Source organism: Salvelinus namaycush, chromosome 13 (genome assembly GCF_016432855.1).
Source record: "Salvelinus namaycush isolate Seneca chromosome 13, SaNama_1.0, whole genome shotgun sequence".
Taxonomy (NCBI): Eukaryota; Metazoa; Chordata; class Actinopteri; order Salmoniformes; family Salmonidae; genus Salvelinus; species Salvelinus namaycush.
This window is the reverse complement of record NC_052319.1, coordinates 19,911,552-19,934,933: the sequence shown is the minus strand read 5'-3', so window position 1 is coordinate 19,934,933 and position 23,382 is coordinate 19,911,552. Positions and strand designations below refer to the sequence as shown.

Sequence of the window (23,382 nt, the reverse complement as noted above, 5' to 3'; positions counted from 1 at the left end):
TTGGAAACAATTAAGTTAGCTAACAGAAGCTATCGATTTGTTTGATTGTTGGCTACAGTTATGTTAATAGCTAACGATATGCTGTCATTTTTCATAATTGTAACATTATTATCGTCAACAGTTAGCAACATGGGCCCTTGGAGCAACATGAGTCTATGGGCTAACATTGGTAATGATATGACTGCTGAAAACCTTGCAGAAATTGCTGGTCAGGTAAGGCCTTATATATTATACCTTTGCGTTTATTATCAGTGAAATGGGGCGGCAGGGTAGCCTCGTGGTTAGAGCGTTGGGCTAGTAACCGAAAGGTTGCAAGTTCGAATGCCCGAGCTGACAAGGTACAAATCTGTTGTTCTGTCCATGACCACTGTTCCTAGACCGTCATTGAAAATAAAAATGTGTTCTTAATTGACTTGCCTAGTTAATTAAAGGTAATTTTTAAAAATAATAATCAAATTCCTTCTACGACAGTGGCAGTTCTGCAAAGTCATCTTTATACATGTGCTGTAGGCTTGTCAGTTGTATGACATATACCTCAGGCAGTCAACAACATGCCAAAGCACAAAATGCTATCCGATGCAGATATCAAGATTGTATATTTTGTGGTTTGTCCAGTTTACATCTTATAATATGTGTCAGTGTTTTTCCTCAGTGGGTTACTGACTTGCCTAGTTAAATGAAGGTTTAATACAAAATGTAAAAATACAAAGATTGAGCTGTCACTGACATTCAAGAGTCACAGTAGCTCATGGTGTGGACAATTCCAATACTAATTTCAGTTAGTCAATCTTTCCTTCTGTCTAATAACCATGCCTTAATAAATGGTGCTGTTTTCCAATGGAGAACACTAGCAACATGATATTTTTGTATCCTTTCAGATGACTGGTCTCCTAAACTCTGTGCTACCCCTCATCCTTGGGCAGCAGGGTATCATGCCTTTCCCTCTGCCTTCTCCTGAGATGCTCCCTGACATACTCCCTGTGCTGATACAGATCCTCACTCAGCAGGCTAACCAAAGCAGCTGGGATAAGTACGTTCAGGGGTCAGGGGTCATCGGTACAAGGAAGAAAGTGGTATCTGGTTAGATGGGGAGAGAATTACCATGGTGTTTTAACTATAGTAAGGTAGTATAGCATGCTTGGGCTACCGAGTGGCGCAGTGGTCTAAGGCACTGCATCTCAGTGCAAGAGGTGTCACTACATTCCTTGGTTTGAATCCAGGCTGTTTCACATCCGGCCGTGATTGTGAGTCCCATAGCGCGGCGCACAATTGGCTCAGCGTCGTCTGGGTTTGGCTGGGGTAGGCTGTCATTGTGAATAATAATTGACTTGCCTAGTTAAATAAAATATAGTATTATATTTTAGTCAGTGGGGAGAACATTATCATGTTTGTTTTGGTAGTATAGTATTATATTTTATTGTATAGTATTGAGGGCCACAACATAACCACCTGTTGTGTATATAGTGATAGTTTTAAGTTAGCTATATTATGTTGGTTGTAAAGTTTCTAAACCAAGTGCTTCCCTGTGTTGTCAGGTTGGAGGGGATGATTGGGGCCCTCCTGTCGACCCTCAGGGACACCCCGGTGTGGGACTCTGTTCACCCTGCTGTTTCTGTCATGAGCCAAGTCATGGGAGCCTTGGTCAACAATATGCAGGCTGAGACAGGTGAGACTGAGAGGCAGCTTTCCATACACCCTTGACAGCACTGTTGTTTCCTTTGTACCACAGATTGCTAGTAATTCTGTACATTAGACATACAGTACATGAGATACACAAGTTAGGGATTTGGTGAACTGTAGCCTAGCATTGAAATTTATTTATGCAAATACTTATCTTAGTTGCTCACAAATGCTCCCATAAGTGTCCCATTGTAAAACTCTCTCTCTCTCTCTCTCTTTATCTCTCTCTCTGCCCCCCCCCCTTTTCTCTCTCTTTCCCAGCATTCATCTTGAGTTTCCAGAAGCCACTGGCTGTCCTGATGTCAGAGTTGGTACAAGCTGTGAATGGCAGTGATTTCAATATGGCTGACGTGTCTGAGGGAATGATCCCTGCCATCGAGCTCACTGTGGAAGCTGCCATACAGGTTTGGTCAGAGCACTGGCTGCAGTCTTTCTGTTTTCTTCTTTCTGCCTTACTGCTGAGAACTGCTGGTTCTGCTGGTGAGAACTGCTGGTTCTCACCCTCTTCGTGACATTTACTAGGTTACGTGGTTGGTAACACAATGTCCTCAGTGCTCACTAGGAATGTCATGCTCTTCACAATAAATAACACATGGGCCAATTTCATGAATTCATGTTCAATTGTTAAAGAATTTACCGGTTTGATGGCTTCAGTGGAAGGGAAACTAAATACCTCAAGCTATGCTGCTGTTGAAAGACAATTGGCTCCTCATGTTTTGAACGTTCATCCTGACTTGGGTAGGCTATTGTTTGTCTGTTTAGCTATCTGTCACTGAGAGAACAGTCTCAGGAATGGTCACAAATATCAAATATACTTTTTAAAATCTGGTTCAGAGATGTTCTTAACGACAACACAATGAGCATAGACTCACCTTTGCACTCTAAACGGTGGGCCAAGATCATTGTTTTCAGTAAAAAATATATATATATTCAGTTGACCGTTGCCAAAACTGATTGCCCTAGTATCTCATACCCCATCTCGTTGTAAGCCACATTACCTGTCAATATTGCCTAAAAAAGTTGTCTAGAACAGTTTCACAACCGTAAGAATCAGGAGGGAGATGTATCACAATAGGTATTTTCACATTACCTAGCCAAACCAAACTAAGCAGTACTGAGCTGGCCAGGTTACACATCCACCATAGATGCTGGAACCATGCTGAAAAGAACAAATTGAAATAAAATATCAGAGCCAGCACAGTTTAGTTTGAGTTGGTATGACAGTGTGAAAAGGGTTCATGTGGATCAGGACAAAGTTCTCCCCTGAGATTCCAGCCCACGCCCAAGCTTGGACAATAAGGTACAATAAAAGATGAATAGAAAGAGAATAGGTCACAGCTTCCCCAACTTCCTTTCAAGTTGTGGGTGATCCAACAAGGAAAAGAGACAAGGAAAAACTACACCATTGAGTTTAGTTTTAGTAAGTTTTATGATTCATTCTCAATAGATCACCTTTCATGTGACCAAACTCTTAGTCATGCCATACATATTTATACAATAAAAGGAAGTGTTTCTACATAAATATGGAGGCTATACAAGTTTTATTGACACACTTGACCGGCTTACTTAATCGTCTGTTCTATTACCCTTCATATGATATACTGTATTGTTGTGTGTTTACCCTAGAGAGAATCTGATGACAGTCCAGAATAAAGAAGTCAAATAAGGCCGATATTTTATCCCCCATTGTATGTATGAGACAGTATGCAGTCTTCAAGATTATCACTGATAACGGTGTGAATCTTCTGCCCTTCTCTTTACTGGAACTGCTTGTGGAGAAGAATGAGTCCATTTCCCCACGTTTGTCTTGATGTCAATTAGTTTATTATTATTATTATTTAATCCCATTCTTCTGTTAAGCTGTTTTGTTTTTTAAACAATTAAGTAGAAATCACAATTCACTGTCCCTCCTTGTTGCTGTTTTTCACCATCATAGGCTGCTAATAGGAGTAAGACCTTGGAGTGCAGGCAGGTCCTGAAAGCCTGGGAGCCAGTTAGAGAGGCGGCTGGGCTGAGTGAGGCCAGCCTGGGTTTGTGGTGTAACATCAGCCTGCTACCAGTCATGGAGGCCGATGCTGCGTCCAACTATGTCTATGCCAATCCAAACATGACCGTGAGTAGTAGTAATCACTAGGATTTCAGTTTGTAAAACTTCCCCACTAGAGGGCACTGTGGTAGCACCTAGTAATCTCTGCTGCTACGTTACTGACACAGCTCCTTTGCCTGTTGTCTTCTGTTGTGTTCTCTTCCCAGGGCATGGGGATGGGGCATGGGCCAGTATCAGTGGACACTACAGCAGCTATGATGGTGGCAGCTCTGCGTTCGTTCTACTGGGTCCAGGTTAACCGCACCATAGTTACTGAGCAGCTTGGTGCAATGCTGTTCAACACATTGTACCAGCTACAGGGACTTAATATGACCACCGAGGACCAGGCTCACTGGAACGCACAGTTTCTCCAACTACAACTGAGCCAGAGGTGAGTACTGTGTGGCTCAGTTGGTATAGCATGGCACTTGCAATCCCAAGTTCTGCAGGTTCAATTCCCCCTGGGGACACCCAAAAGTGTCTACTAAATATTATTATTATATATTAGTTAACAACCAAAACACTAATGCCCCTTTCACATGACTGATCCGAGCTGAGCTGTACTGCATTGGCCTGGTTACGTATCCACCATATGGTAGTGGCTGGAAAGGACAATGTGAAATGAAAATATCAGCATAGGACGGTTTGGGCCAGAACAATAGTGTAAAAAGGGTATAACAGTGACAAATACTTACCTGACCAGACCTTCGCATGACTTTGTTTCTATGTGCCACTAATGGTTGTTTTGGGTCACCACAAGGTAAACTTTGACAGTCAGAGGAAGAGTGCAAGTCATCTCCGGTGCTGCTTTGTGTTTTTGTTTATTCTGCCTTTCTCAGTATACCCGATTGACACACCCTGTTTACTTTATAAGCTGTTTATAAGCTGTTTCTCTGACTGTATTCAAAAAGCATCCCAGAGTAGGAGTGCTGAGCTAGGATCAGGTTTGCCTTGTCCATATAATCATATTCATTATGATCTGGAAGGCAAAACTGATCCTAGAACGGCCCTTCTTCTCTGACACACTTTGTGAATATGGGCCCTGGGAGTGCTCAAATACAAGACATCGAGAAGGACGAGGAGAAAAGCATTAGGCAGAATAAAATGTTTATCTCAGAGGGTTAGAGAGAGAATTAAATGACCAATAAAGACACAAATCACAGTCATTTTATCACCTACACGCACAAACCAGAGGCAAACCAATTTAGATTCCTTCCTAAATTACATTAGAGAATTTGGAACAATCAAATGTGCATTAGTTTAGTTTAACTCTTTACCTGAACACAGATCCTGTGTGTGTGTGTGTGTGTGTGTGTGTGTGTGTGTGTGTGTGTGTGTGTGTGTGTGTGTGTGTGTGTGTGTGTGTGTGTGTGTGTGTGTGTGTGTGTGTGTGTGTGTGTGTGTGTGTGTGTGTGTGTGTGTGTGTGTGTGTGTGTGCAGATAGTGATGTCTAACTATTATTCAGTTATCTGAGTCTCTTTTCCTCTTTAATTGATTTCCTTTTCTGTAATAATGAACTCAGTGCTGATAAGAATCACATTATACATATCTCATGGAATCAATCACGATTGCATCCCAAATGGCACCCTATTCCCTATATAATGTACTACTTTTGACCAGGGCCCAATGTGATAGCGCTCTATGAAGGGAATAGGTTGCCATTTGGGATGTTGACCAAGTTTGACGGCGAGAGTCGTAGATCACTGACCACTGTAATGGAAATATCCCAAAGAAAGAAACAATCTTATACCTTAAACCACGGCCTAAATTATATCCCAAAATTATGAATAAGTACCCCCCAAAAAAATACATGATGAATTATGATTATATTCAATCCAGATGAATTAAATAATGGTATTACTGAGTCATTATTATTTTATGTAGGGGAAAAGTGTAGCAGTTGCAGTACATGAAAGCATACAGTAAATACATTCTCTGTTTCAATTTAACCACAGGCTATCCAACTTTAGCTATATGCTATTATATTCTTTGTTTCTGACACCAACATATCTCTTGCTGCTATTTCACTAATGGGAGAGTAGTTTCACTGACACATAAGTAGCATTTCTGTCCTGCATGTATGAAATTATAATATATGTGAAAGCATTCAATTTATCTATGTCTTTAACACATAGGGCCTGTTTCCCGGACACATATTCTCCATTGAGCTTGGAAACCGCTCCCTATTGTCCTCACTCACAGTCATAACCTTAAACATACAGATCTGTATATTCTTGTTGTAAATGATTAGTTGTACAGTCATTGGTCCTAATCCATGTCTCTTGTCCTCCCCAGTACTCAGGATCTCAGGATGGCCTTGGAGCAGCTGGATGCCCTGGCCATGGACAACCCCTGGATGAGACCCTACCTTCTGGCTGTAGAGATGACCCTAAACTACACTCTGGAGAATAGCCATCTGCTCCAGGTATCTTACAATCTCCCCTCAATGTGCGTGTGCGTGTGTGTGTGTGTGTGTGCGTAAACTATTCTATTCTATTTCAGAACTCCACCTCCGCCCAGCATGTGTTCATGGAAGCCATGGAGATCCTCCTGAAAGGCATGAACTTCACCGAGGACCTGGACCTGTGGATGCGTCCCTACCTCCAAGCCATGGAGATGACTATCAACTACACCATGGTCTACAGCCAGCTCCTCCAGGTGCTGTGCCATCTTCTTCCTTTGTGCCATTGATCAAGGCAATCACTTAACCCTAAAGTGCTCTCCATGCACCCGGTGGTTTCTGACCCCTGTGCCTCTCAACATTTGTGTGTGTGTGTGTGTGTGTGTGTGTGTGAGAGAGAGTGTGTGTCTGTCTGGGGGTGTTGGGAAAAGGCAGAAGCGGAATTTCAGTTTTCACCAAATGGACAATAAACGATTCTATTCTATTGCAGAATGCCACATCTGCCCAGCACCTCCTGATGGAAGCCCTGGAGATGCTCCTCACCGGGTCTAATCTCACCCAGGACTCCATCCAGGCCATACTCACAGGTACAACTTTGCACTGTTATGTCATTTAAAATTGTGTCTAATTATCACATAAATGATTGGTCACATGAATGTTACAAGACAGAAATTGAAACTCATTCATCCATTCTTTCATTCATCCATTCACAGAGAACATCTTCTCCAGGCCAGACGGAGGGTCGATCAACAAGCTGCTGAAAGATATGATCAGGGAGCTGGTCCGTGTACAGTTTCTGGGAGACTGGCCTATTGTCTACGGCGTCATGGAACAGTTCCTATCTGCCAACGCCACAAACCTCATCCTGGAGAAGGCTATTGAGTTCAGCGGCTGGTGGGGCTCCTCTACCGCCACCGGGTTGGATCTGGTAACCCAGGCTCTGCCCAGGATGTACGAGGTGGTGAAGGCCTTCTTATCCACTTTGAGACAGATGAGTGTCCCCTTCCCTCCCATCTCTGAGATGTTTGTGGAGCTAGCAGAGCACGTCATCACCATGCTCAGACAGGTATCCCAGACACATGCATGTGGTTAATGAAGATATGATGTTATTATAAGTTAAAGAAAATAAACACAAAGCTTCAATTGCAAATCATATTCAAGTAGGTGCTGGCCTTTTTTTCTGCATTTTTAGGTATCTCAGACCAGTGATCTCTTCGCCCCGCTGGACTACTACCTGAGCCAATTACAAGACGAGATGACCGGGCGGAGCAGGAGTCCCTTCCCCCACCACAATGAGGGTGTGTCCAGGAGGGTCCGCCGCGAATTGATGAGGGAGGAGCCAATGAAAGAGCCAATGGATGACTTCCTTGATCTGTTCTACTTGGACTACCCTGTCTTGTTCCAGGCCCTGGCAATGCCACCCACCATGCCAGACATCATGGAGACTGCCCATATGTTCTTCGGCAACCCTGACTTGTCTGTAGTGCTCAAAGGGGTCTCTAGGGACATGGGCATGGTACCACCATCACTACCACCCATGGGGAACGTCTCCAGGTCCATGTCCAGGGCCGGAGCCGTGACATGGGGCCCCTCAGTCCCCCCTCCTCTGGACGACCCCATCGACGTGGCCCTGGGCATCCTCTCCTACCTCACCCTCCCCAAACAGTGGCAGGCATACAGCCAGCTATTCGTGGAGATAGCACATGAAGACTGGATCATGGAGGACTTGGCCAAGATACAGAAGTTGTCAGCAGGCCTGGGCAAGATGGCGGACATGGCCATGGTGCTGTCCCAGCATCCCCCACTACAGGTCGCCCAGAGGGTGGAGCATATGGTTAGGCAGCTGAGTGCTGAGGTGGCAAGGATCATCTACAGTGGCCCCAACAATGGATCCAACATGGCCGTTCAGTTTCTCACCGCCTTCAACGACATCCTGGCGGATAACCTTGAAGAGGTCTCTGATATTACATCTCAGATCAATGCTATTATTCAGAACATCCTCAGCTCTCTGTCCAGACCAGAAGCTTACATGAGTCTGGCTCCGTACATGATGGCTCTAGACCAGACCATTGCTGTGTTCACCTCTTACCTACCCACAGACAGCCTGATGTACCTCAACACCTCTGGCCAGATGGTGAAAGGCTTTGCACGGCTGGTTTCACACCCACGGGACATGAATAAGATGATGAAGGCTACAAGCATGCTCTCTGCCTCACTGGATCATCTCCTGGCCTCTGATAGGGAGACAACCCTTCCGGACAGGAAGCCGATCCAGTCCATCACTCACCCTCTCTTCCTGAACAGTGCCTTAGCCACTCATACCCTGTTCAACCTCTCCGCTGAAAGTCACAACTTCAGCAGCCCTCACGAGAAAGAGGCAATGATCAATCAGACTTTCCTTGCCCTGGTGGCCTTTCTGCCTGAGGACCAGAGAATATACGTTCTCCCTCTGGAGCCGGTCCTTCTCGCTGCCCTCTCTGGGGTCTCCAACACGGCCCAGATCCCTCCATCCTTCCTGGGGATCTCCAAGCAGGTCACCATGTCTATCCTTACCATGCTCAACCTAACCAACACCCCAACAGGGTACCAGGGGGACAGTGCTGGTGCCACGGTCCAGGTCCTGTTTAGAGTGTCACAACAGGTAATGTTTGTGACTGCCTTTGACAGATATTATAATGTCTTATGTAGCTGTTATAAGTGCTTTATGAATGCATACATAAGTAAATATCAACAGTAAATATGTTAGCCATATTTGTAATGTTTCCTATTGAATCATTACATTGTAAATTGTTCTTGCAATTGAGCTTGTGGCTGGCTATTTGTACAATGATTTTTGAACAATTAAAAAACATCATCATCATCACCAGGTGTCCACCAGCCTGTGGCAAGGTTTATCAATGCCCCAATCAGCCGTCCACGTACCCTCCATGTTGGCATCCCTCAACCGGGCCGCCATGGCTGTGGCACCCCTGATGCCTGATGGCAGTGAACACTACTTCAACGTCTCCCTCCATATCTTGCACATCACCACCATGGCTATCAACTACACCGCCACCACTGGGGACATAGCCGGCGCTATGGCTGTCATCTCTAGCTCGGTTCAGAGTCTCCTGGTCTCTCTGTCTTCATACCCCAGCCTGCAGACAACAGGCAGTATCATAGGTAATTCTTTCTCCATCTTTTTTTGTACCAGGGAACTATGATACAAGGTAATGGTCCCTCTTGTGTCAGGGACTGGCAAGCTATAATTATCTGCTCCATAGATGAGCACTTACAATTAAGATCAAGCAAAACATTTGCTAAACATTTTTTATGTATTGATTCAAACAAATTAACCAAGATATACTTGTTCCTCCTTGAAGGAATGCTTACATTAAAACTAGCACTGTAGAAAGGACTATATTTGTGTCTGTTAACCATTTAGGCGACCTGGAACATGCCATCCAGAAGATGTTGCAGGTGTTACGGTCAGGCCGAGGCCCCCTGGCCCAGACTGCTGATATCACCCAGCTGCTTCTCCATAACGTTCAGGGTCTCCTGGGCCTGGCAAACACTAGCATGGAGGCCAGCGTGGCTCGTCTGGTACTGGCTGCAGCCAAGATGAACACTGGACATCTGCTAATGATGAACGAGACCAACTGGACAGACAAGTTCGTTTTCTGTTTTTAGACTGATTGCATATCTGTTTGTCCTGTCCTGCCAACTTCTATGGTCGTTGGCATGAAAATGATCATAGACGTTGGCTATCAAGCACAAACAGGTCTGGGACCAGGTTAAGTTTTTCTGTTGCTTTGGAGATAAATGGTTAATGAAGCTGAATAAGTGTCCCATCTGTCCCATGACAATAGCTTGTGCTCACAGGTGTAGCATACAGAGATCTCAGCTTGGATGACTTATTCTTTTATCTCAGAAGCAGTATTTTCCAGTTACTTGGTGTTTACTTTAATACTATAATCTACTAATATTATCATCTAGTCTGTTAGGATCATGTGCATAACAACCATGATAAAAGATGTAACTAATTGTAGTGTACAGTACTACATGCAGAAATGAGAGGAGCAGCTGATGATGATGGTTTTTCGTCTTCCGCACACTCCCACAGGTTGACGATGGTTCTGACAGACATATCTAACAGGGTTCCCGAGGACCTTCCCTATGCTCCCCTTATTAAGAATATCACAATGGGCCTGGCCACTGAATCACAAGGTAAGCCTAGTTACTTTACTCTTCATTTACAAATCAATCAATTCTTGACTCCCTCCCCCTCCTCTCTTAGTGGTTCAGAGGCTCATGGCTCAGTCAGGACTCCCTTGAAATTAGATGTATTGCTCAATAGGACGCACGTTGTTTAAATGGTTGATAAATAAAGGAGACAAGAGTCTCACTATAGACCTGACCGATTGGCTCCAGAAAGACATTACAAAGACAAAAAAATCCCATTTAGTTTCCATCGTTAGTTTGATGGAGGGGAATCCGCTGAGTGGGCAAGATTACTTTTCTTCATTCTTCCATTATCCCAGCCTCTAACCCTAGAATATCTCTAACTAGGCCTACATCCCAAATGGCACCCTATTCCCTATTTAGTGTAGTACTTCGGACCAAGGGCCATAGGGCTCTGGTCAAATGTAGTGGGGTCGTTCTTGAGTTGCGGTAGCATTTGCCCTTGCCTTTGCAACCATGAAAACACTTTAAAATGACAAATAGTTACACATCATACATGTTTTTGTTTATATTGAGATGTTTATCAATTATAAAACATAATGCAAGTCCTTTATACAATGTTTATGCATTGTTCAAAGTACTTACAGTAGGGTAAGCAAACTGGCTTGTCCCCAGTAGTGATGTGTAGAGTTAATAGTGACATATTTTGGGGATTTAGAGATATCTGTCTATTATGAATGCTAGAAAGTGAACAAAAGTATTTATCATATTGTATAGATTATTATAAACAAACAAAGCTATCAAAATACCTATTTTATTTACTAGTATAATTTCTGTCCCTCAGTTATGCCATATGTCATTAATGTTAGCGCCTTGAAAATCACTCTTTACGAAGACATACAAGGACCTTGAGCATTCCCTCCAGTGGCAAACTGTTATCGGGGGAGGTGTCTATATTAAAGAAAATGATTCGCTTATCACACCCTTTTAGAATGTCATCAATTTGAGGATTCCATTGATAATTTGGTGTGTCTAAATCCAAAGTGTCACTTGTTGTTACTAAATGTAAATGAAGGGAAATAACATTGTGAGCAACATTTTTAATCATATCACTTTAGTCAATTATTTTTAAAGGGTTAATAACCTTGATTTGAGCATAACCTTGATTTGAGCGTCTTTGGCCTCCGTTTAAGAAAATATCCTCAACAACCTAAAATGTCTCATTAGTGTTACCATCATTGGTGTTACTACTGGTGGCACAATGTTATCATAATATCCAAAATGTGTAAAGTCATTAAGCTGCCATATTAGTTGATTTAGAGTGGGAAGATGTACCTAAATACATTTAAATAAGAACATTCTAGAATAAATAATTTCTTTCTAAAACGCCTCTAACTATATGTTCTCCTACTAACTCCACTTCTCTCACAGACAATCTCCCCTGGTGTCTTTCCTCCTCCTACTCACATTGTGTCTAATTGCGTAGCGGCGACTCTAGACTCCTACAGACCTAACCCTCACAGACAACCACATGCAGTCTTCACACTGTTAAATGTTCATATGCATTATTTGATTTCTACAACTCCACGTGTCAGGTGTCCTCTGATACAGAAGTCAGAAAAAGTCAGAAGTCAGACCTTCCCTCCGCCTCTCTATTTGACCTTTATATAACTCCTACTAGGAACTCCTACTTGAGGAATCCCACGCAATCAATTATTTATATACACTAGATGACTGACAGGGGAGCTGTTTTGAAGCCATCGTGCCTCGTGCCTCCATCTTGGCACTACCCCACCATTGTAAAAAATATTTTGGAAGCTATAGAAATGCATTTTTTAATGTCTACATTTTTGCCAATTTTATGATACTATCAACATCTTAATGCATACTTCAAAGTTATATTATAAAACTGGTTGTTTGGATCCTAGATACTGATTGGACGAGCAGCTTTCCAAGCTATGCTGTATTCGCCGCCATAGACACACGAATGCCTGCTAACAGTTCCATATGAAAATGATCACTCCATAAGAATATCATGCTCATGTTGCTGTCCGAATCAGCGCTTGTATTTATCTCTACTCGCACATTATTTCTCCTTGCTTCCAGCCTGGCATTTAGTTTCGTACAGCAGGGGTTAATATAAGTCTCTCTGTCTGCCTGTCTGACCTTGGAAACAATGTTTCACTTTTGAATTCTGATCTCTGTAGTACCATACATACTGTAGAGCTAGTTGAATCACACATCAACGTCTTTATCATGGACATATCCAAGTAATTTTTTTATTTTATTTTTTTATTTCACCTTTATTTAACCAGGTAGGCTAGTTGAGAACAAGTTCTCATTTGCAACTGCGACCTGGCCAAGATAAAGCATAGCAGTGTGAACAGACAACAACACAGAGTTACACATGGAGTAAACATTAAACAAGTCAATAACATGGTAGAAAAAAGAGAATCTATGTACAATGTGTGCAAAAGGCATGAGGAGGTAGGCAATAAATCGAATAATTACAATTTAGCAGATTAACACTGGAGTGATAAATCATCAGATGATCATGTGCAAGTAGAGATACTGGTGTGCAAAAGAGCAGAAAAGTAAATAAATAAAAGCAGTATGGGGGGTGAGGTAGGTAAATTGGGTGGGCTATATACCGATGGACTATGTACAGCTGCAGCGATCGGTTAGCCAAAATGCCAATAGAACATAACTCAAACAAACAAAAATGCAGCTAGTGGACTGTCATTCCAGTTTCAATGTTTGACATGTCTGAGTCATCTGAAGTCGGTGACAAGTGACAAGAACATTATCCAGCCTGCATAGCAACCATTCTGTTTAGAACGGACGACCAGTCCTTTTGCATAGCAAATTTGTGAAAAATAATTAACAACTGGGTCGCGTTTATAGCAACATGACCAAAAGAACTAACGACCACATTTTTGTCCAGACAATATCTTGAGGTGGAAGAATGAAATTTGATGAAAGTTTTGATGAAAATGTGTAATTCATTGTCATTTTAATGTTGGTATCGTGTCGGTCCAAACAACGCCATTTACATGTGACTGTATTCATGATACAGCACTGCCTCTTGTGCCTTATTGGTATATTATGTGAGCGAAACATACAAAAAATATCTACATTTTCCTTAAAGTATAATTTTTTGAAAGTACTAATGTTACTGTCCCCACTACAACAAAAAAATATATGCTTAAATACATGTCATGTTTTCCTATTCAATTAAAATACTGTAGGATTCCATCCATTCCTATGGAGGACTGCTCCTTCTGGGGAGTGCCAATATGGCTGACCGGTGGCTTCAAAGCCTCTCATTGGCCAATACATAGCATCAGCAATCCAGAGTTTATATACATCATTGCGCACAATCTGTTTTTAATGTAGCCATATTCCAAACACCATTATTATATAATGGACATATTTCATATTGAAACCAGGCAGTGCAATAGGATAGGCTTAATAATGTGAGCTTTGTTAGAACTCCAGATAAGCCAGGAGGCATATGGCACATCTCCAAGAGAAAGACACTCTGCACCTTATTAAACATTATTAAATCGCATTAGCCTAGTAAGAATTCAATCACTAAATACCCCCCCCCCCCCCCACGCACAAATATAATAGCTTTGTGACCACATTTTAATTGGCTACTGTACTTGTTTTATAATGCCACGTAACAAGGTTATATCTCTGTATATGCAATATAGTCACTTGTAAAACTGCACCACAGCTACTTCAGCTACAACCCTTTCATTTCCCAGAGGTATGATCCTAGCTTGAGGATCATACCCTTTTTATTATTTTCTCCACTGCAGTACCCCTGAGATCCTAAATGATTCAAAGAGTATGTTAAGTCACTCGCTTTTCTTCTGGGTTTTCAATGCAGTGCACCAATATTTACCATTCACCGTAGTTCATGTCTCGTTTTAATTAGATGTTTCGCCTTGAGGTCTCACTGCTTTGACCAGAGACCTAAGTAGTGCACTATGTGAGGAATAGGGTGCCATTTGGGACGCAGAGGTTGGTCCCTTTGCCTTGTCAGTAGTATGCAGGGTCCCACATAATTTGGTGCTTGCTGTTCAGAGAAGCCACCCTGAAATAGAGGTGGTAATGATGCCCTGTGGGACACTGTGTTACCATGTCACCTTAACACATCTCTACTGCCCTCCCTTTCCCTCCCACGCTCTCTCTCTCCCTCTCACTCCCTCCTTCTCTCCCTCCCTCCAAAGTGAACCTACACCTCCTACTCCAGACCATCCAGTTAGGGTCTGAACTCTTCAGCAGCAGCTGGTCAGGTGGAAACTTCAGCAACAGACTGGTCTCCCTGACCTCTACGGTTAGAACACAGTACTTCTCATGAAACTTTCATCTGTAGGGCGAGAGGGATATAGAGGCTATTCTCTCTGGAATAATGTCTAGACTACCATAACATCACCAAGACTAGGGTAGGCACAGACATTTGTTGCAACAGCGAGGAGCTACATGTGTTCTACAACAAGACACATACAGTAACCTGTTTTATTTACAGTGTTTTGACTGCTACCATTGGCCTTCTATACGGACAAAATTCACAGTCCATATGACTCAGCTTGCACGTTCTGCTTCGTGAGTGAGATTTTCAATGTAGGCCTATTCATTACACATTGCAAATAAACTTGTAACTTGTGTTGCAGGTGTGTGCGCTGGAGGATATGGACTCCATCCAACAGGTGATGCAGGCTCTGTCTCTTGGCCCAGGGTTCCTGTGTGAGACTGCCATGCCCATTCTCCAGGCCTTCCACATAATGACCCGGAGTCTGGTCCAGGACAGCTCTGACCTGTTTGAAGCTCTGTTCGAAACCTTCATAGGAGACCCCAACACCTACAATGTCAACATAAACTGGTATGGAGACATTGTAGGACATGTAGACTTAAAAATAAATGAAGAACTAAATGGTATATTGTGTAAATGGAAGTTATCGTTGACAAATGTTTGTGTGTGCATGTGTGTGATATGCCTGTGCATGTTTGTGACACAGGACCTCTGCACTCACCCAGACGCTTGGCCTGAACATCAGCAGCCTGAAAATCCTCAACATCAACATGACCTCTCCAGGTATACCAATTACTTTTCAACATTTATTTATTAGGATTTTATTGTTGTTTTTGACGGTGACAGGCATGGATGAAGGGGAGATAGATAGATAGATAGATTCATTAAAGGGAGATACAGAGGTGAGAAGGATGGTGAGGCCCGGGATTCAATCTCATGCAGGCAGGGGGACAATATGTGCTGGAGGCAGTGGCCTTAACCACTAGACTAGATCAACTCCAGGCACCACTGCCCCATTACTTCAATTACTCTACTCGATAAGCTAAGTCATTAATGAGCTAATTGCTTATTAATTCAGGGTTAATTAGCTAATCACTTAGATAATTTGTTAGCTAATTGCCTAATTATACTATGAAGCGTAAAGCTCATGTAATGTATTTTGCTCTTCTGAACATGCAGCCCGTACTGCTTTTAGAATTACTTATAATTATATTTAAAGGTGGTATATTATAACCTGGGTGGTTCGAGCTCTGAATGATGATTGGCTGACAGCAGTGGTATATTAGACCATATACCACACGTATGACAAAACATTTACTGCTCTAATTACGAGGGAAACCAGTTTATAATCCCAATAAGGTACCTCGGGGGTTTGCATTGTGCATAAGAACAGCCCTTAGCCCTGGTATATTGGCCATATACCACACCCTCTTGGACCTTATTGCCTAAATATACACTACAGTTTAAACGTTTGGGGTCACTTAGCAATGTCCTTGTTTTTTAAAGAAAATGACATTTTTTTGTGCATTAAAATAACATAAAATTGGTCAGAAATACAGTGTAGACTTTGTTGATGTTGTAAATGACTATCGTAGCTGGAAATGGCTTATTTTTTATGGAATCATCTACATAGGCGTACAGAGGCCCATTATCAGCAACCATCACTCCTGTGTTCCAATGGCACGTTGTGTTAGCTAATCCAAGTTTATCATTTTAAAAGGCTAATTGATCATTAGAAAACCTTTTTGCAATTACGTTAGCACAGCTGAAAACTGTTGTCTGATTAAAGAAGCAATAAAACTGGCCTTCTTTACACTAGTTGAGGATCTGGAGCATCACACAGAGTTCCTCTGTCCAGTATCTGTGTTCTTTTGCCCATCTTAATCTTTTATTTTTATTGGCCAGTCTGAGATTTGGCGTTTTCTTTGCAATTCAGCCTAGAAGGCCAGCATCCCAGAGTCGCCTCTTCACTGTTGACGTTGAGACTGATGTTTTGCGGGCACTATTTATTTAAAGCTGCCAGTTGAGGACTTGTGAGGTGTCTGTTTCTCAAACTAGACAATTTAATGTACTTGTCTTCTTGCTCAGTTGTGAACCGGGGCCTCCCACTCCTCTTTCTATTCTGGTTAGAGCCAGTTTACGCTGTTCTGTGAAGGGAGTAGTACACAGCGTTGTACGAGATCTTCAGTTTCTTGGCAAATCCTCGCATGGAATAGCCTTCATTTCTCAGAACAAGAATAGACTGATGAATTACAGAAGAAAGTTCTTTGTTTCTAGCCATTTTGAGCCTGTATTCGAACCCACGAATGCTGATGCTCCAGACACTCAACTAGTCTAAAGAAGGCCAGTTTTATTGCTGCTTTAATCAGAACAACAGTTTTCAGCTGTGCTAACGTAATTGCAAAAGGGTTTTCTAATAATCAATTAGCCTTTTAAAATGATCAACTTGGATTAGCTAACACAACATGCCATTGGAACACAGGGGTGATGGTTGCTGATAATGGGCCTCTGTACACCTATGTAGATATTCCATTAAAAACAGCCGTTTCCAGCTACAATAGTCATTCATTTACAACATTAACAATGTCTACACTGTATTTCTGATCATTTTGATGTTATTTTAAATCTCAAATTTGGACTCATCAGACCAAAGGACAGATTTCCACCGGTAATGTCCATTGCTCAGGTTTCTTGGACCAAGAAAGTATTTTCTTCTTATTGGTGTCCTTTAGTAGTGGTTTCATTGTAGCAATTCGACCACGAAGGCCTGATTCACGTAGTCTCCTCTGAACAGTTGATGTTGTGATGTGTCTGCTGCTTGAACTCTGTGGAGCATTTATTTGTGCTGCAGTTTCTGAGGCTGGTAACTCTAATGAACTTATCCTCTGCAGCAGAGGTAACTCTGGTTCTTCCTTTCCTGTGGCGATCCTCATGAGAGCCAGTTTCATCATAGCACTTGATTGTTTTTGCGACTGCACTTGAAGAAAGTTCTTGAAATTCTCCATATTGACTGACCTTCATGTCTTAAAATAATGATGGACTGTCACTTCTCTTTGCTTATCTGAGCTGTTCTTGCCATAATATGGACTTGGTCTTTTACCAAGTAGGGCTATCTTCTGTATACCAACCCTACCATGTCACAACACAACTGATTGGCTCAAACACATTAAGAAGGAAATAAATTCCACATATTACATTTTAACAAGGCACACCTGTTAATTGAAATGCATTCCAGGTGACTACCTCATGAAGCTGATTGAGAGAATGCCAAGATTGTGCAAAGCTGTCATCAAGGCAAAGGGTGGCTACTTTGAGGAATCTCAAATATAAAATATATTTTGATTTGTTAAACACTTTTTTGGTTACTACATGATTCCATATGTGTTATTTCATAGTTTTGATATCTTCACTATTATTCTGCAATGTAGAAACTAGTAAAAATAGAGAAAAACCCTTGAATGAGTTGATGTGTCCAAACTTTTGACTGGTACTGTATATATATTTATATATATTGTACTTTTTACGCTTTTTTCTCCCCAATTGGTAGTTACAGTCTTGTCCCATCGCTGCAACTCCTGTACGGACTTGGTAGAGGCAAAGGTCGAGAGCCATGCGTCCTCTGAAACACGGCCCTGCCAAGCCTCGCTGCTTCTTGACACAATGCTCGCTTAACCCAGAAGCCAGCCGCACCAATGTGTTGGAGGAAACACCGTACAACTGGCAACCGTGGCTGTGTGCATGTGGCCGGCCAAACCCTCCCCTAACCCAGACAACGCTGGGCCAAACCCTCCCCTAACCCAGACAACGCTGGGCCAAACCCTCCCCTAACCCAGACAACGCTGGGCCAAACCCTCCCCTAACCCAGACAACGCTGGGCCAAACCCTCCCCTAACCCAGACAACGCTGGGCCAATTGTGCGCCGACTCCTGGGTCTCCCGGTCGCGGCCGGTTGCGACACTGCCCGGGATCGAACCCTAATCTTTAGTGACGCTTCAAGCACTGCGATGCAGTGCCTTAGACCGCTGCGCCACTCGGGAGGCCAACGTATAAATATATCATGTAAAATATATATTCTATGTTTCCCAGGTGTGGTCAAGATCCTGTATTTTCTCTTCAGTCACCTGTTACATTTTTTCTACAGGTGTGGTCAAGGTGTTGAACCTCCTGTATTTTCTCTGCAGTCACCTATTGTATTGTATTTCCTAGGTGTGGTGAAAATGTCGGAGCTCTTGAGGAACAAGACAGCATTTGCTCTGGAGGTCCAGCGTTACACTGACATCCCACCTGAGATCCTCCACCTGCTGATGGAGACCACCATGCCTAACAGCAACTTCCAGGTGAGCTCACCTCAGCTTATTCTAAGCCACAGATCAGCTGTGATGCCCATAGGATGTGTAACAATAACACCAAATACAATTATCTCAAAAAGAGAGAGAAATCATATAATCATCATTTTTAGAAGTTGTCATGAAAGTCAGACCAGTCTTCAACCTCTCTATGTCTACTGTAGATCCTAGCCTGGCTGGCTAACATGCACCACTGCAGTGAAACATCTCTCTCTCTTCTCTCCATCATATGTTCTTACTCTTCTAATTTGCTACTAGCTAGTACTATATCTAGTGATCTGACCCATACACAATCTCTATCTCCCCTCTAGATCCTAGCGTGGCTGGCTAACATGCACCACTGCAGGGACCCAACCAGCCTGCAGATGAATAGCACAGAGCAGCTCATCTTCCAGGTCTTCTGCAACCTGCCTATAAACCAGTGGTACAACTTTGTAGTCATCGTGGCTCGCTACGTCCACATGGAGAACGTGATATACAGGGTATGTGTGTGTGTGTAACCTGCCATCTCAGCAGTTTTACAGTACAACTTCATAGTGCTGTTGGCTTGCTACGTCCACATGGAGAGTGTCGTCTACAGGGTAAGGAATGGTTATGTCTCAGTGCCAGGGCAGGTCATGTAAAGGTTACACATTGGAATTCTCTGTGACTATATGTGCGTCTGGGGACCCAAACTAGTGCACATTTTTGTTTTATCACTAGCACTACACGTCTGATTCCATTAATCAAAGGTTTGATGATGCGTTGATTGGTGGAATCAGGTGTGTAGTGCTAGGTGTGTAGTGCTAGGTGTGTAGTGCTAGGGCAAAAACAAAAATGTGCACCCCTTTGGATCACCAGGACCGGGATTAAGAAACCCTGAGATAGGTAGACATGTAATGTAATTAAGGACAGTAAGGCCAAAGGTTGATTCTGTCCACAGGCTCTCAGACGACAGAGAGTTCAGCTGTCTACAGCCTAGTCCTAATGACAGAGGGTTCAGCTGTCTACAGCCTAGTCCTAATGACAGAGGGTTCAGCTGTCTACAGCCTAGTCCTAATGACAGAGGGTTCAGCTGTCTCCAGCCTAGTCCTAATGACAGAGGGTTCAGCTGTCTCCAGCCTAGTCCTAATGACAGAGGGTTCAGCTGTCTCCAGCCTAGTCCTAATGACAGAGGGTTCAGCTGTCTACAGCCTAGTCCTAATGACAGAGGGTTCAGCTGTCTCCAGCCTAGTCCTAATGACAGAGGGTTCAGCTGTCTCCAGCCTAGTCCTAATGACAGAGGGTTCAGCTGTCTACAGCCTAGTCCTAATGACAGAGGGTTCAGCTGTCTACAGCCTAGTCCTAATGACAGAGGGTTCAGCTGTCTACAGCCTAGTCCTAATGACAAAGGGTTCCGCTGTCTACTGTGTGATACTAATGTCCCTCCATATGTCTCTCCACAGCTGATGCTGTCCAGTGAGATGCAGAGCATAGTGGGGTTCATGCTGCAGATGGTCAAGTTCCTGACGGACATGATGGGCAAGCTGCTTCCTGCCATCGCCCACCTGCAGGACTACATGTTCTCCATACGAGACCTCAACCTGGTCTCTGACCCAGAGTTCCGCAGTGTAAGTATTAAAGCATGATGCTGCGACAATCTGGGAGGATTGTAGCTAGCAGTCTGTCTACCTGTCTCTGTCTTCCTGTTTCTTTCTCTCCTTCTGCTCATACTGAGACAAACACACATAATTAGATAGAACAGTAGTATTGTGTTTCTTTATGGAGACCCTATGGAGTATTACATAGAGCTCTACTCATACTGAGATAGTAGTGAATGGCTGAGTCTGATATAGAGCTCTACTCATACTGAGATAGTAGTGAATGGCTGAGTCTGATATAGAACTCTACTCATACTGAGATAGTAGTGAATGGCTGAGTCTGATATAGAACTCTACTCATACTGAGATAGTTGTGAATGGCTGAGTCTGATATAGAGCTCTACTCATACTGAGATAGTAGTGAATGGCTGAGTCTGATATAGAGCTCTACTCATACTGAGATAGTAGTGAATGGCTGAGTCTGATATAGAACTCTACTCATACTGAGATAGTTGTGAATGGCTGAGTCTGATATAGAGCTCTACTCATACTGAGATAGTAGTGAATGGCTGAGTCTGATATAGAGCTCTACTCATACTGAGATAGTAGTGAATGGGTGAGTCTGATATAGAGCTCTACTCATACTGAGATAGTAGTGAATGGCTGAGTCTGATATAGAACTCTACTCATACTGAGATAGTAGTGAATGGCTGAGTCTGATATAGAGCTCTACTCATACTGAGATAGTAGTGAATGGGTGAGTCTGATATAGAGCTCTACTCATACTGAGATAGTAGTGAATGGCTGAGTCTGATATAGAGCTCTACTCATACTGAGATAGTTGTGAATGGCTGAGTCTGATATAGAGCTCTACTCATACTGAGATAGTTGTGAATGGCTGAGTCTGATATAGAGGTCTACTCATACTGAGATAGTAGTGAATGGCTGAGTCTGATATAGAGCTCTACTCATACTGAGATAGTTGTGAATGGCTGAGTCTGATATAGAGGTCTACTCATACTGAGATAGTTGTGAATGGCTGAGTCTGATATAGAGCTCTACTCATACTGAGATAGTTGTGAATGGCTGAGTCTGATATAGAGCTCTACTCATACTGAGATAGTTGTGAATGGCTGAGTCTGATATAGAGCTCTACTCATACTGAGATAGTAGTGAATGGCTGAGTCTGATATAGAGCTCTACTCATACTGAGATAGTTGTGAATGGCTGAGTCTGATATAGAGCTCTACTCATACTGAGATAGTAGTGAATGTCTGAGTCTGATATAGAGCTCTACTCATACTGAGATAGTAGTGAATGGCTGAGTCTGATATAGAGCTCTACTCATACTGAGATAGTAGTGAATGTGTGAGTCTGATATAGAGCTCTACTCATACTGAGATAGTAGTGAATGGCTGAGTCTGATATAGAGCTCTACTCATACTGAGATAGTTGTGAATGGCTGAGTCTGATATAGAGCTCTACTCATACTGAGATAGTAGTGAATGGCTGAGTCTGATATAGAGCTCTACTCATACTGAGATAGTTGTGAATGGCTGAGTCTGATATAGAGCTCTACTCATACTGAGATAGTAGTGAATGGCTGAGTTTGATATAGAGCTCTACTCATACTGAGCTAGTAGTGAATGGCTGAGTCTGATATAGAGCTCTACTCATACTGAGATAGTTGTGAATGGCTGAGTCTGATATAGAGCTCTACTCATACTGAGATAGTAGTGAATGGCTGAGTCTGATATAGAGCTCTACTCATACTGAGATAGTAGTGAATGGCTGAGTCTGAGAGGATTGCTGCTATCAGTCTGTGTTCTGGCTGAGGGTCTGTCTGGCTGTGGGTCTCTCTCTCCCTCTCTCATTCATCCCTCCTAACTCTCTTCTTTTCCCACCCCCAGATGGTGCATGGTAAAACCAGAACAATGTCCAGCAGAGCTACATTCACCACTGTGTCCAGAGCCATGTGTAACCATGGCATCATGTCCCTGTTTGGCATCTCCAAGCTGCCCATCATGACTGAGACAGACCCCTCCACACAGCAGGAGCACAGGATGGAGGAGCTGGTCAACAAGTTCAAGATCCCTCGCAATGCCAGTATGGAACTCACTTTGCAGAGGGTTGATTAGTTGATTGTTTTGTTGATTGATATCATTTATTAGATAATTAAAAGTAGCAGGCTTTTATGCTACCGAAAGGTTGCTAGATTGAATCCCTGAGCTGACAAGGTAAAATCTGTCGTTCCGCCCCTGAACAAGGCAGTTAACCCACTGTTCCTAGGCCGTCATTGTAAATACGAATTTGTTCTTAACTGACTTGCCGAGTTAAATGAAGAATAAATAAAATAGGCTGCTCTAGCCGGAGACAACATTACATACATTTTACATACATAAGCACACATTGCTTATTTGATTTAAGCATAGACCCAGTGTTCAAAGCTGATTGAAATTACATCATTACAACAAGATTATGAGTATCTTTATTTATTATTAATTATGATTTAATATGAGGTTGAAAATTGTGACATTTTCCTATAAGAATGTAGGACTGACACATCTTATAACCTGCTCCTTCTCTTCCCCTGGCCAGCTCCGTTCTGTATGAACTTCTACCTAGACATGGTGAACACCACTGGAGGAGCCATAGCCTGGGCCTTCCTCAAGCCCATGCTGCTGGGACAGGTCCTGTACAGCCCAGACACACCACTCACTAGGACCATCATAGAAAAGGTACAATCACACACACAAACACACACACCCATGAACACACACACACACACCTATGAACACACACACACCCATGAACACACACACACACAC

General features: G+C 42.9%; 1 protein-coding gene across 1 annotated transcript in view; it reads left to right on the top strand.

The window, feature by feature from the left end:
• abca12 (ATP-binding cassette, sub-family A (ABC1), member 12) overlaps window positions 1-23,382 on the top strand; it is a 94,762-nt gene that overhangs the window by 26,894 nt on the left and 44,486 nt on the right. Inside the window, 20 exon segments of the mRNA XM_039006272.1 lie at window positions 1,536-1,666; window positions 1,942-2,084; window positions 3,617-3,793; window positions 3,934-4,157; window positions 6,062-6,191; window positions 6,287-6,424; window positions 6,658-6,754; window positions 6,881-7,233; window positions 7,360-8,808; window positions 9,035-9,329; window positions 9,592-9,817; window positions 10,270-10,373; window positions 14,567-14,673; window positions 15,011-15,219; window positions 15,356-15,432; window positions 18,856-18,986; window positions 19,307-19,477; window positions 20,420-20,584; window positions 22,465-22,660; window positions 23,153-23,292. Of these exon segments, the coding sequence (XP_038862200.1) occupies window positions 1,536-1,666; window positions 1,942-2,084; window positions 3,617-3,793; window positions 3,934-4,157; window positions 6,062-6,191; window positions 6,287-6,424; window positions 6,658-6,754; window positions 6,881-7,233; window positions 7,360-8,808; window positions 9,035-9,329; window positions 9,592-9,817; window positions 10,270-10,373; window positions 14,567-14,673; window positions 15,011-15,219; window positions 15,356-15,432; window positions 18,856-18,986; window positions 19,307-19,477; window positions 20,420-20,584; window positions 22,465-22,660; window positions 23,153-23,292 (4,663 nt within the window).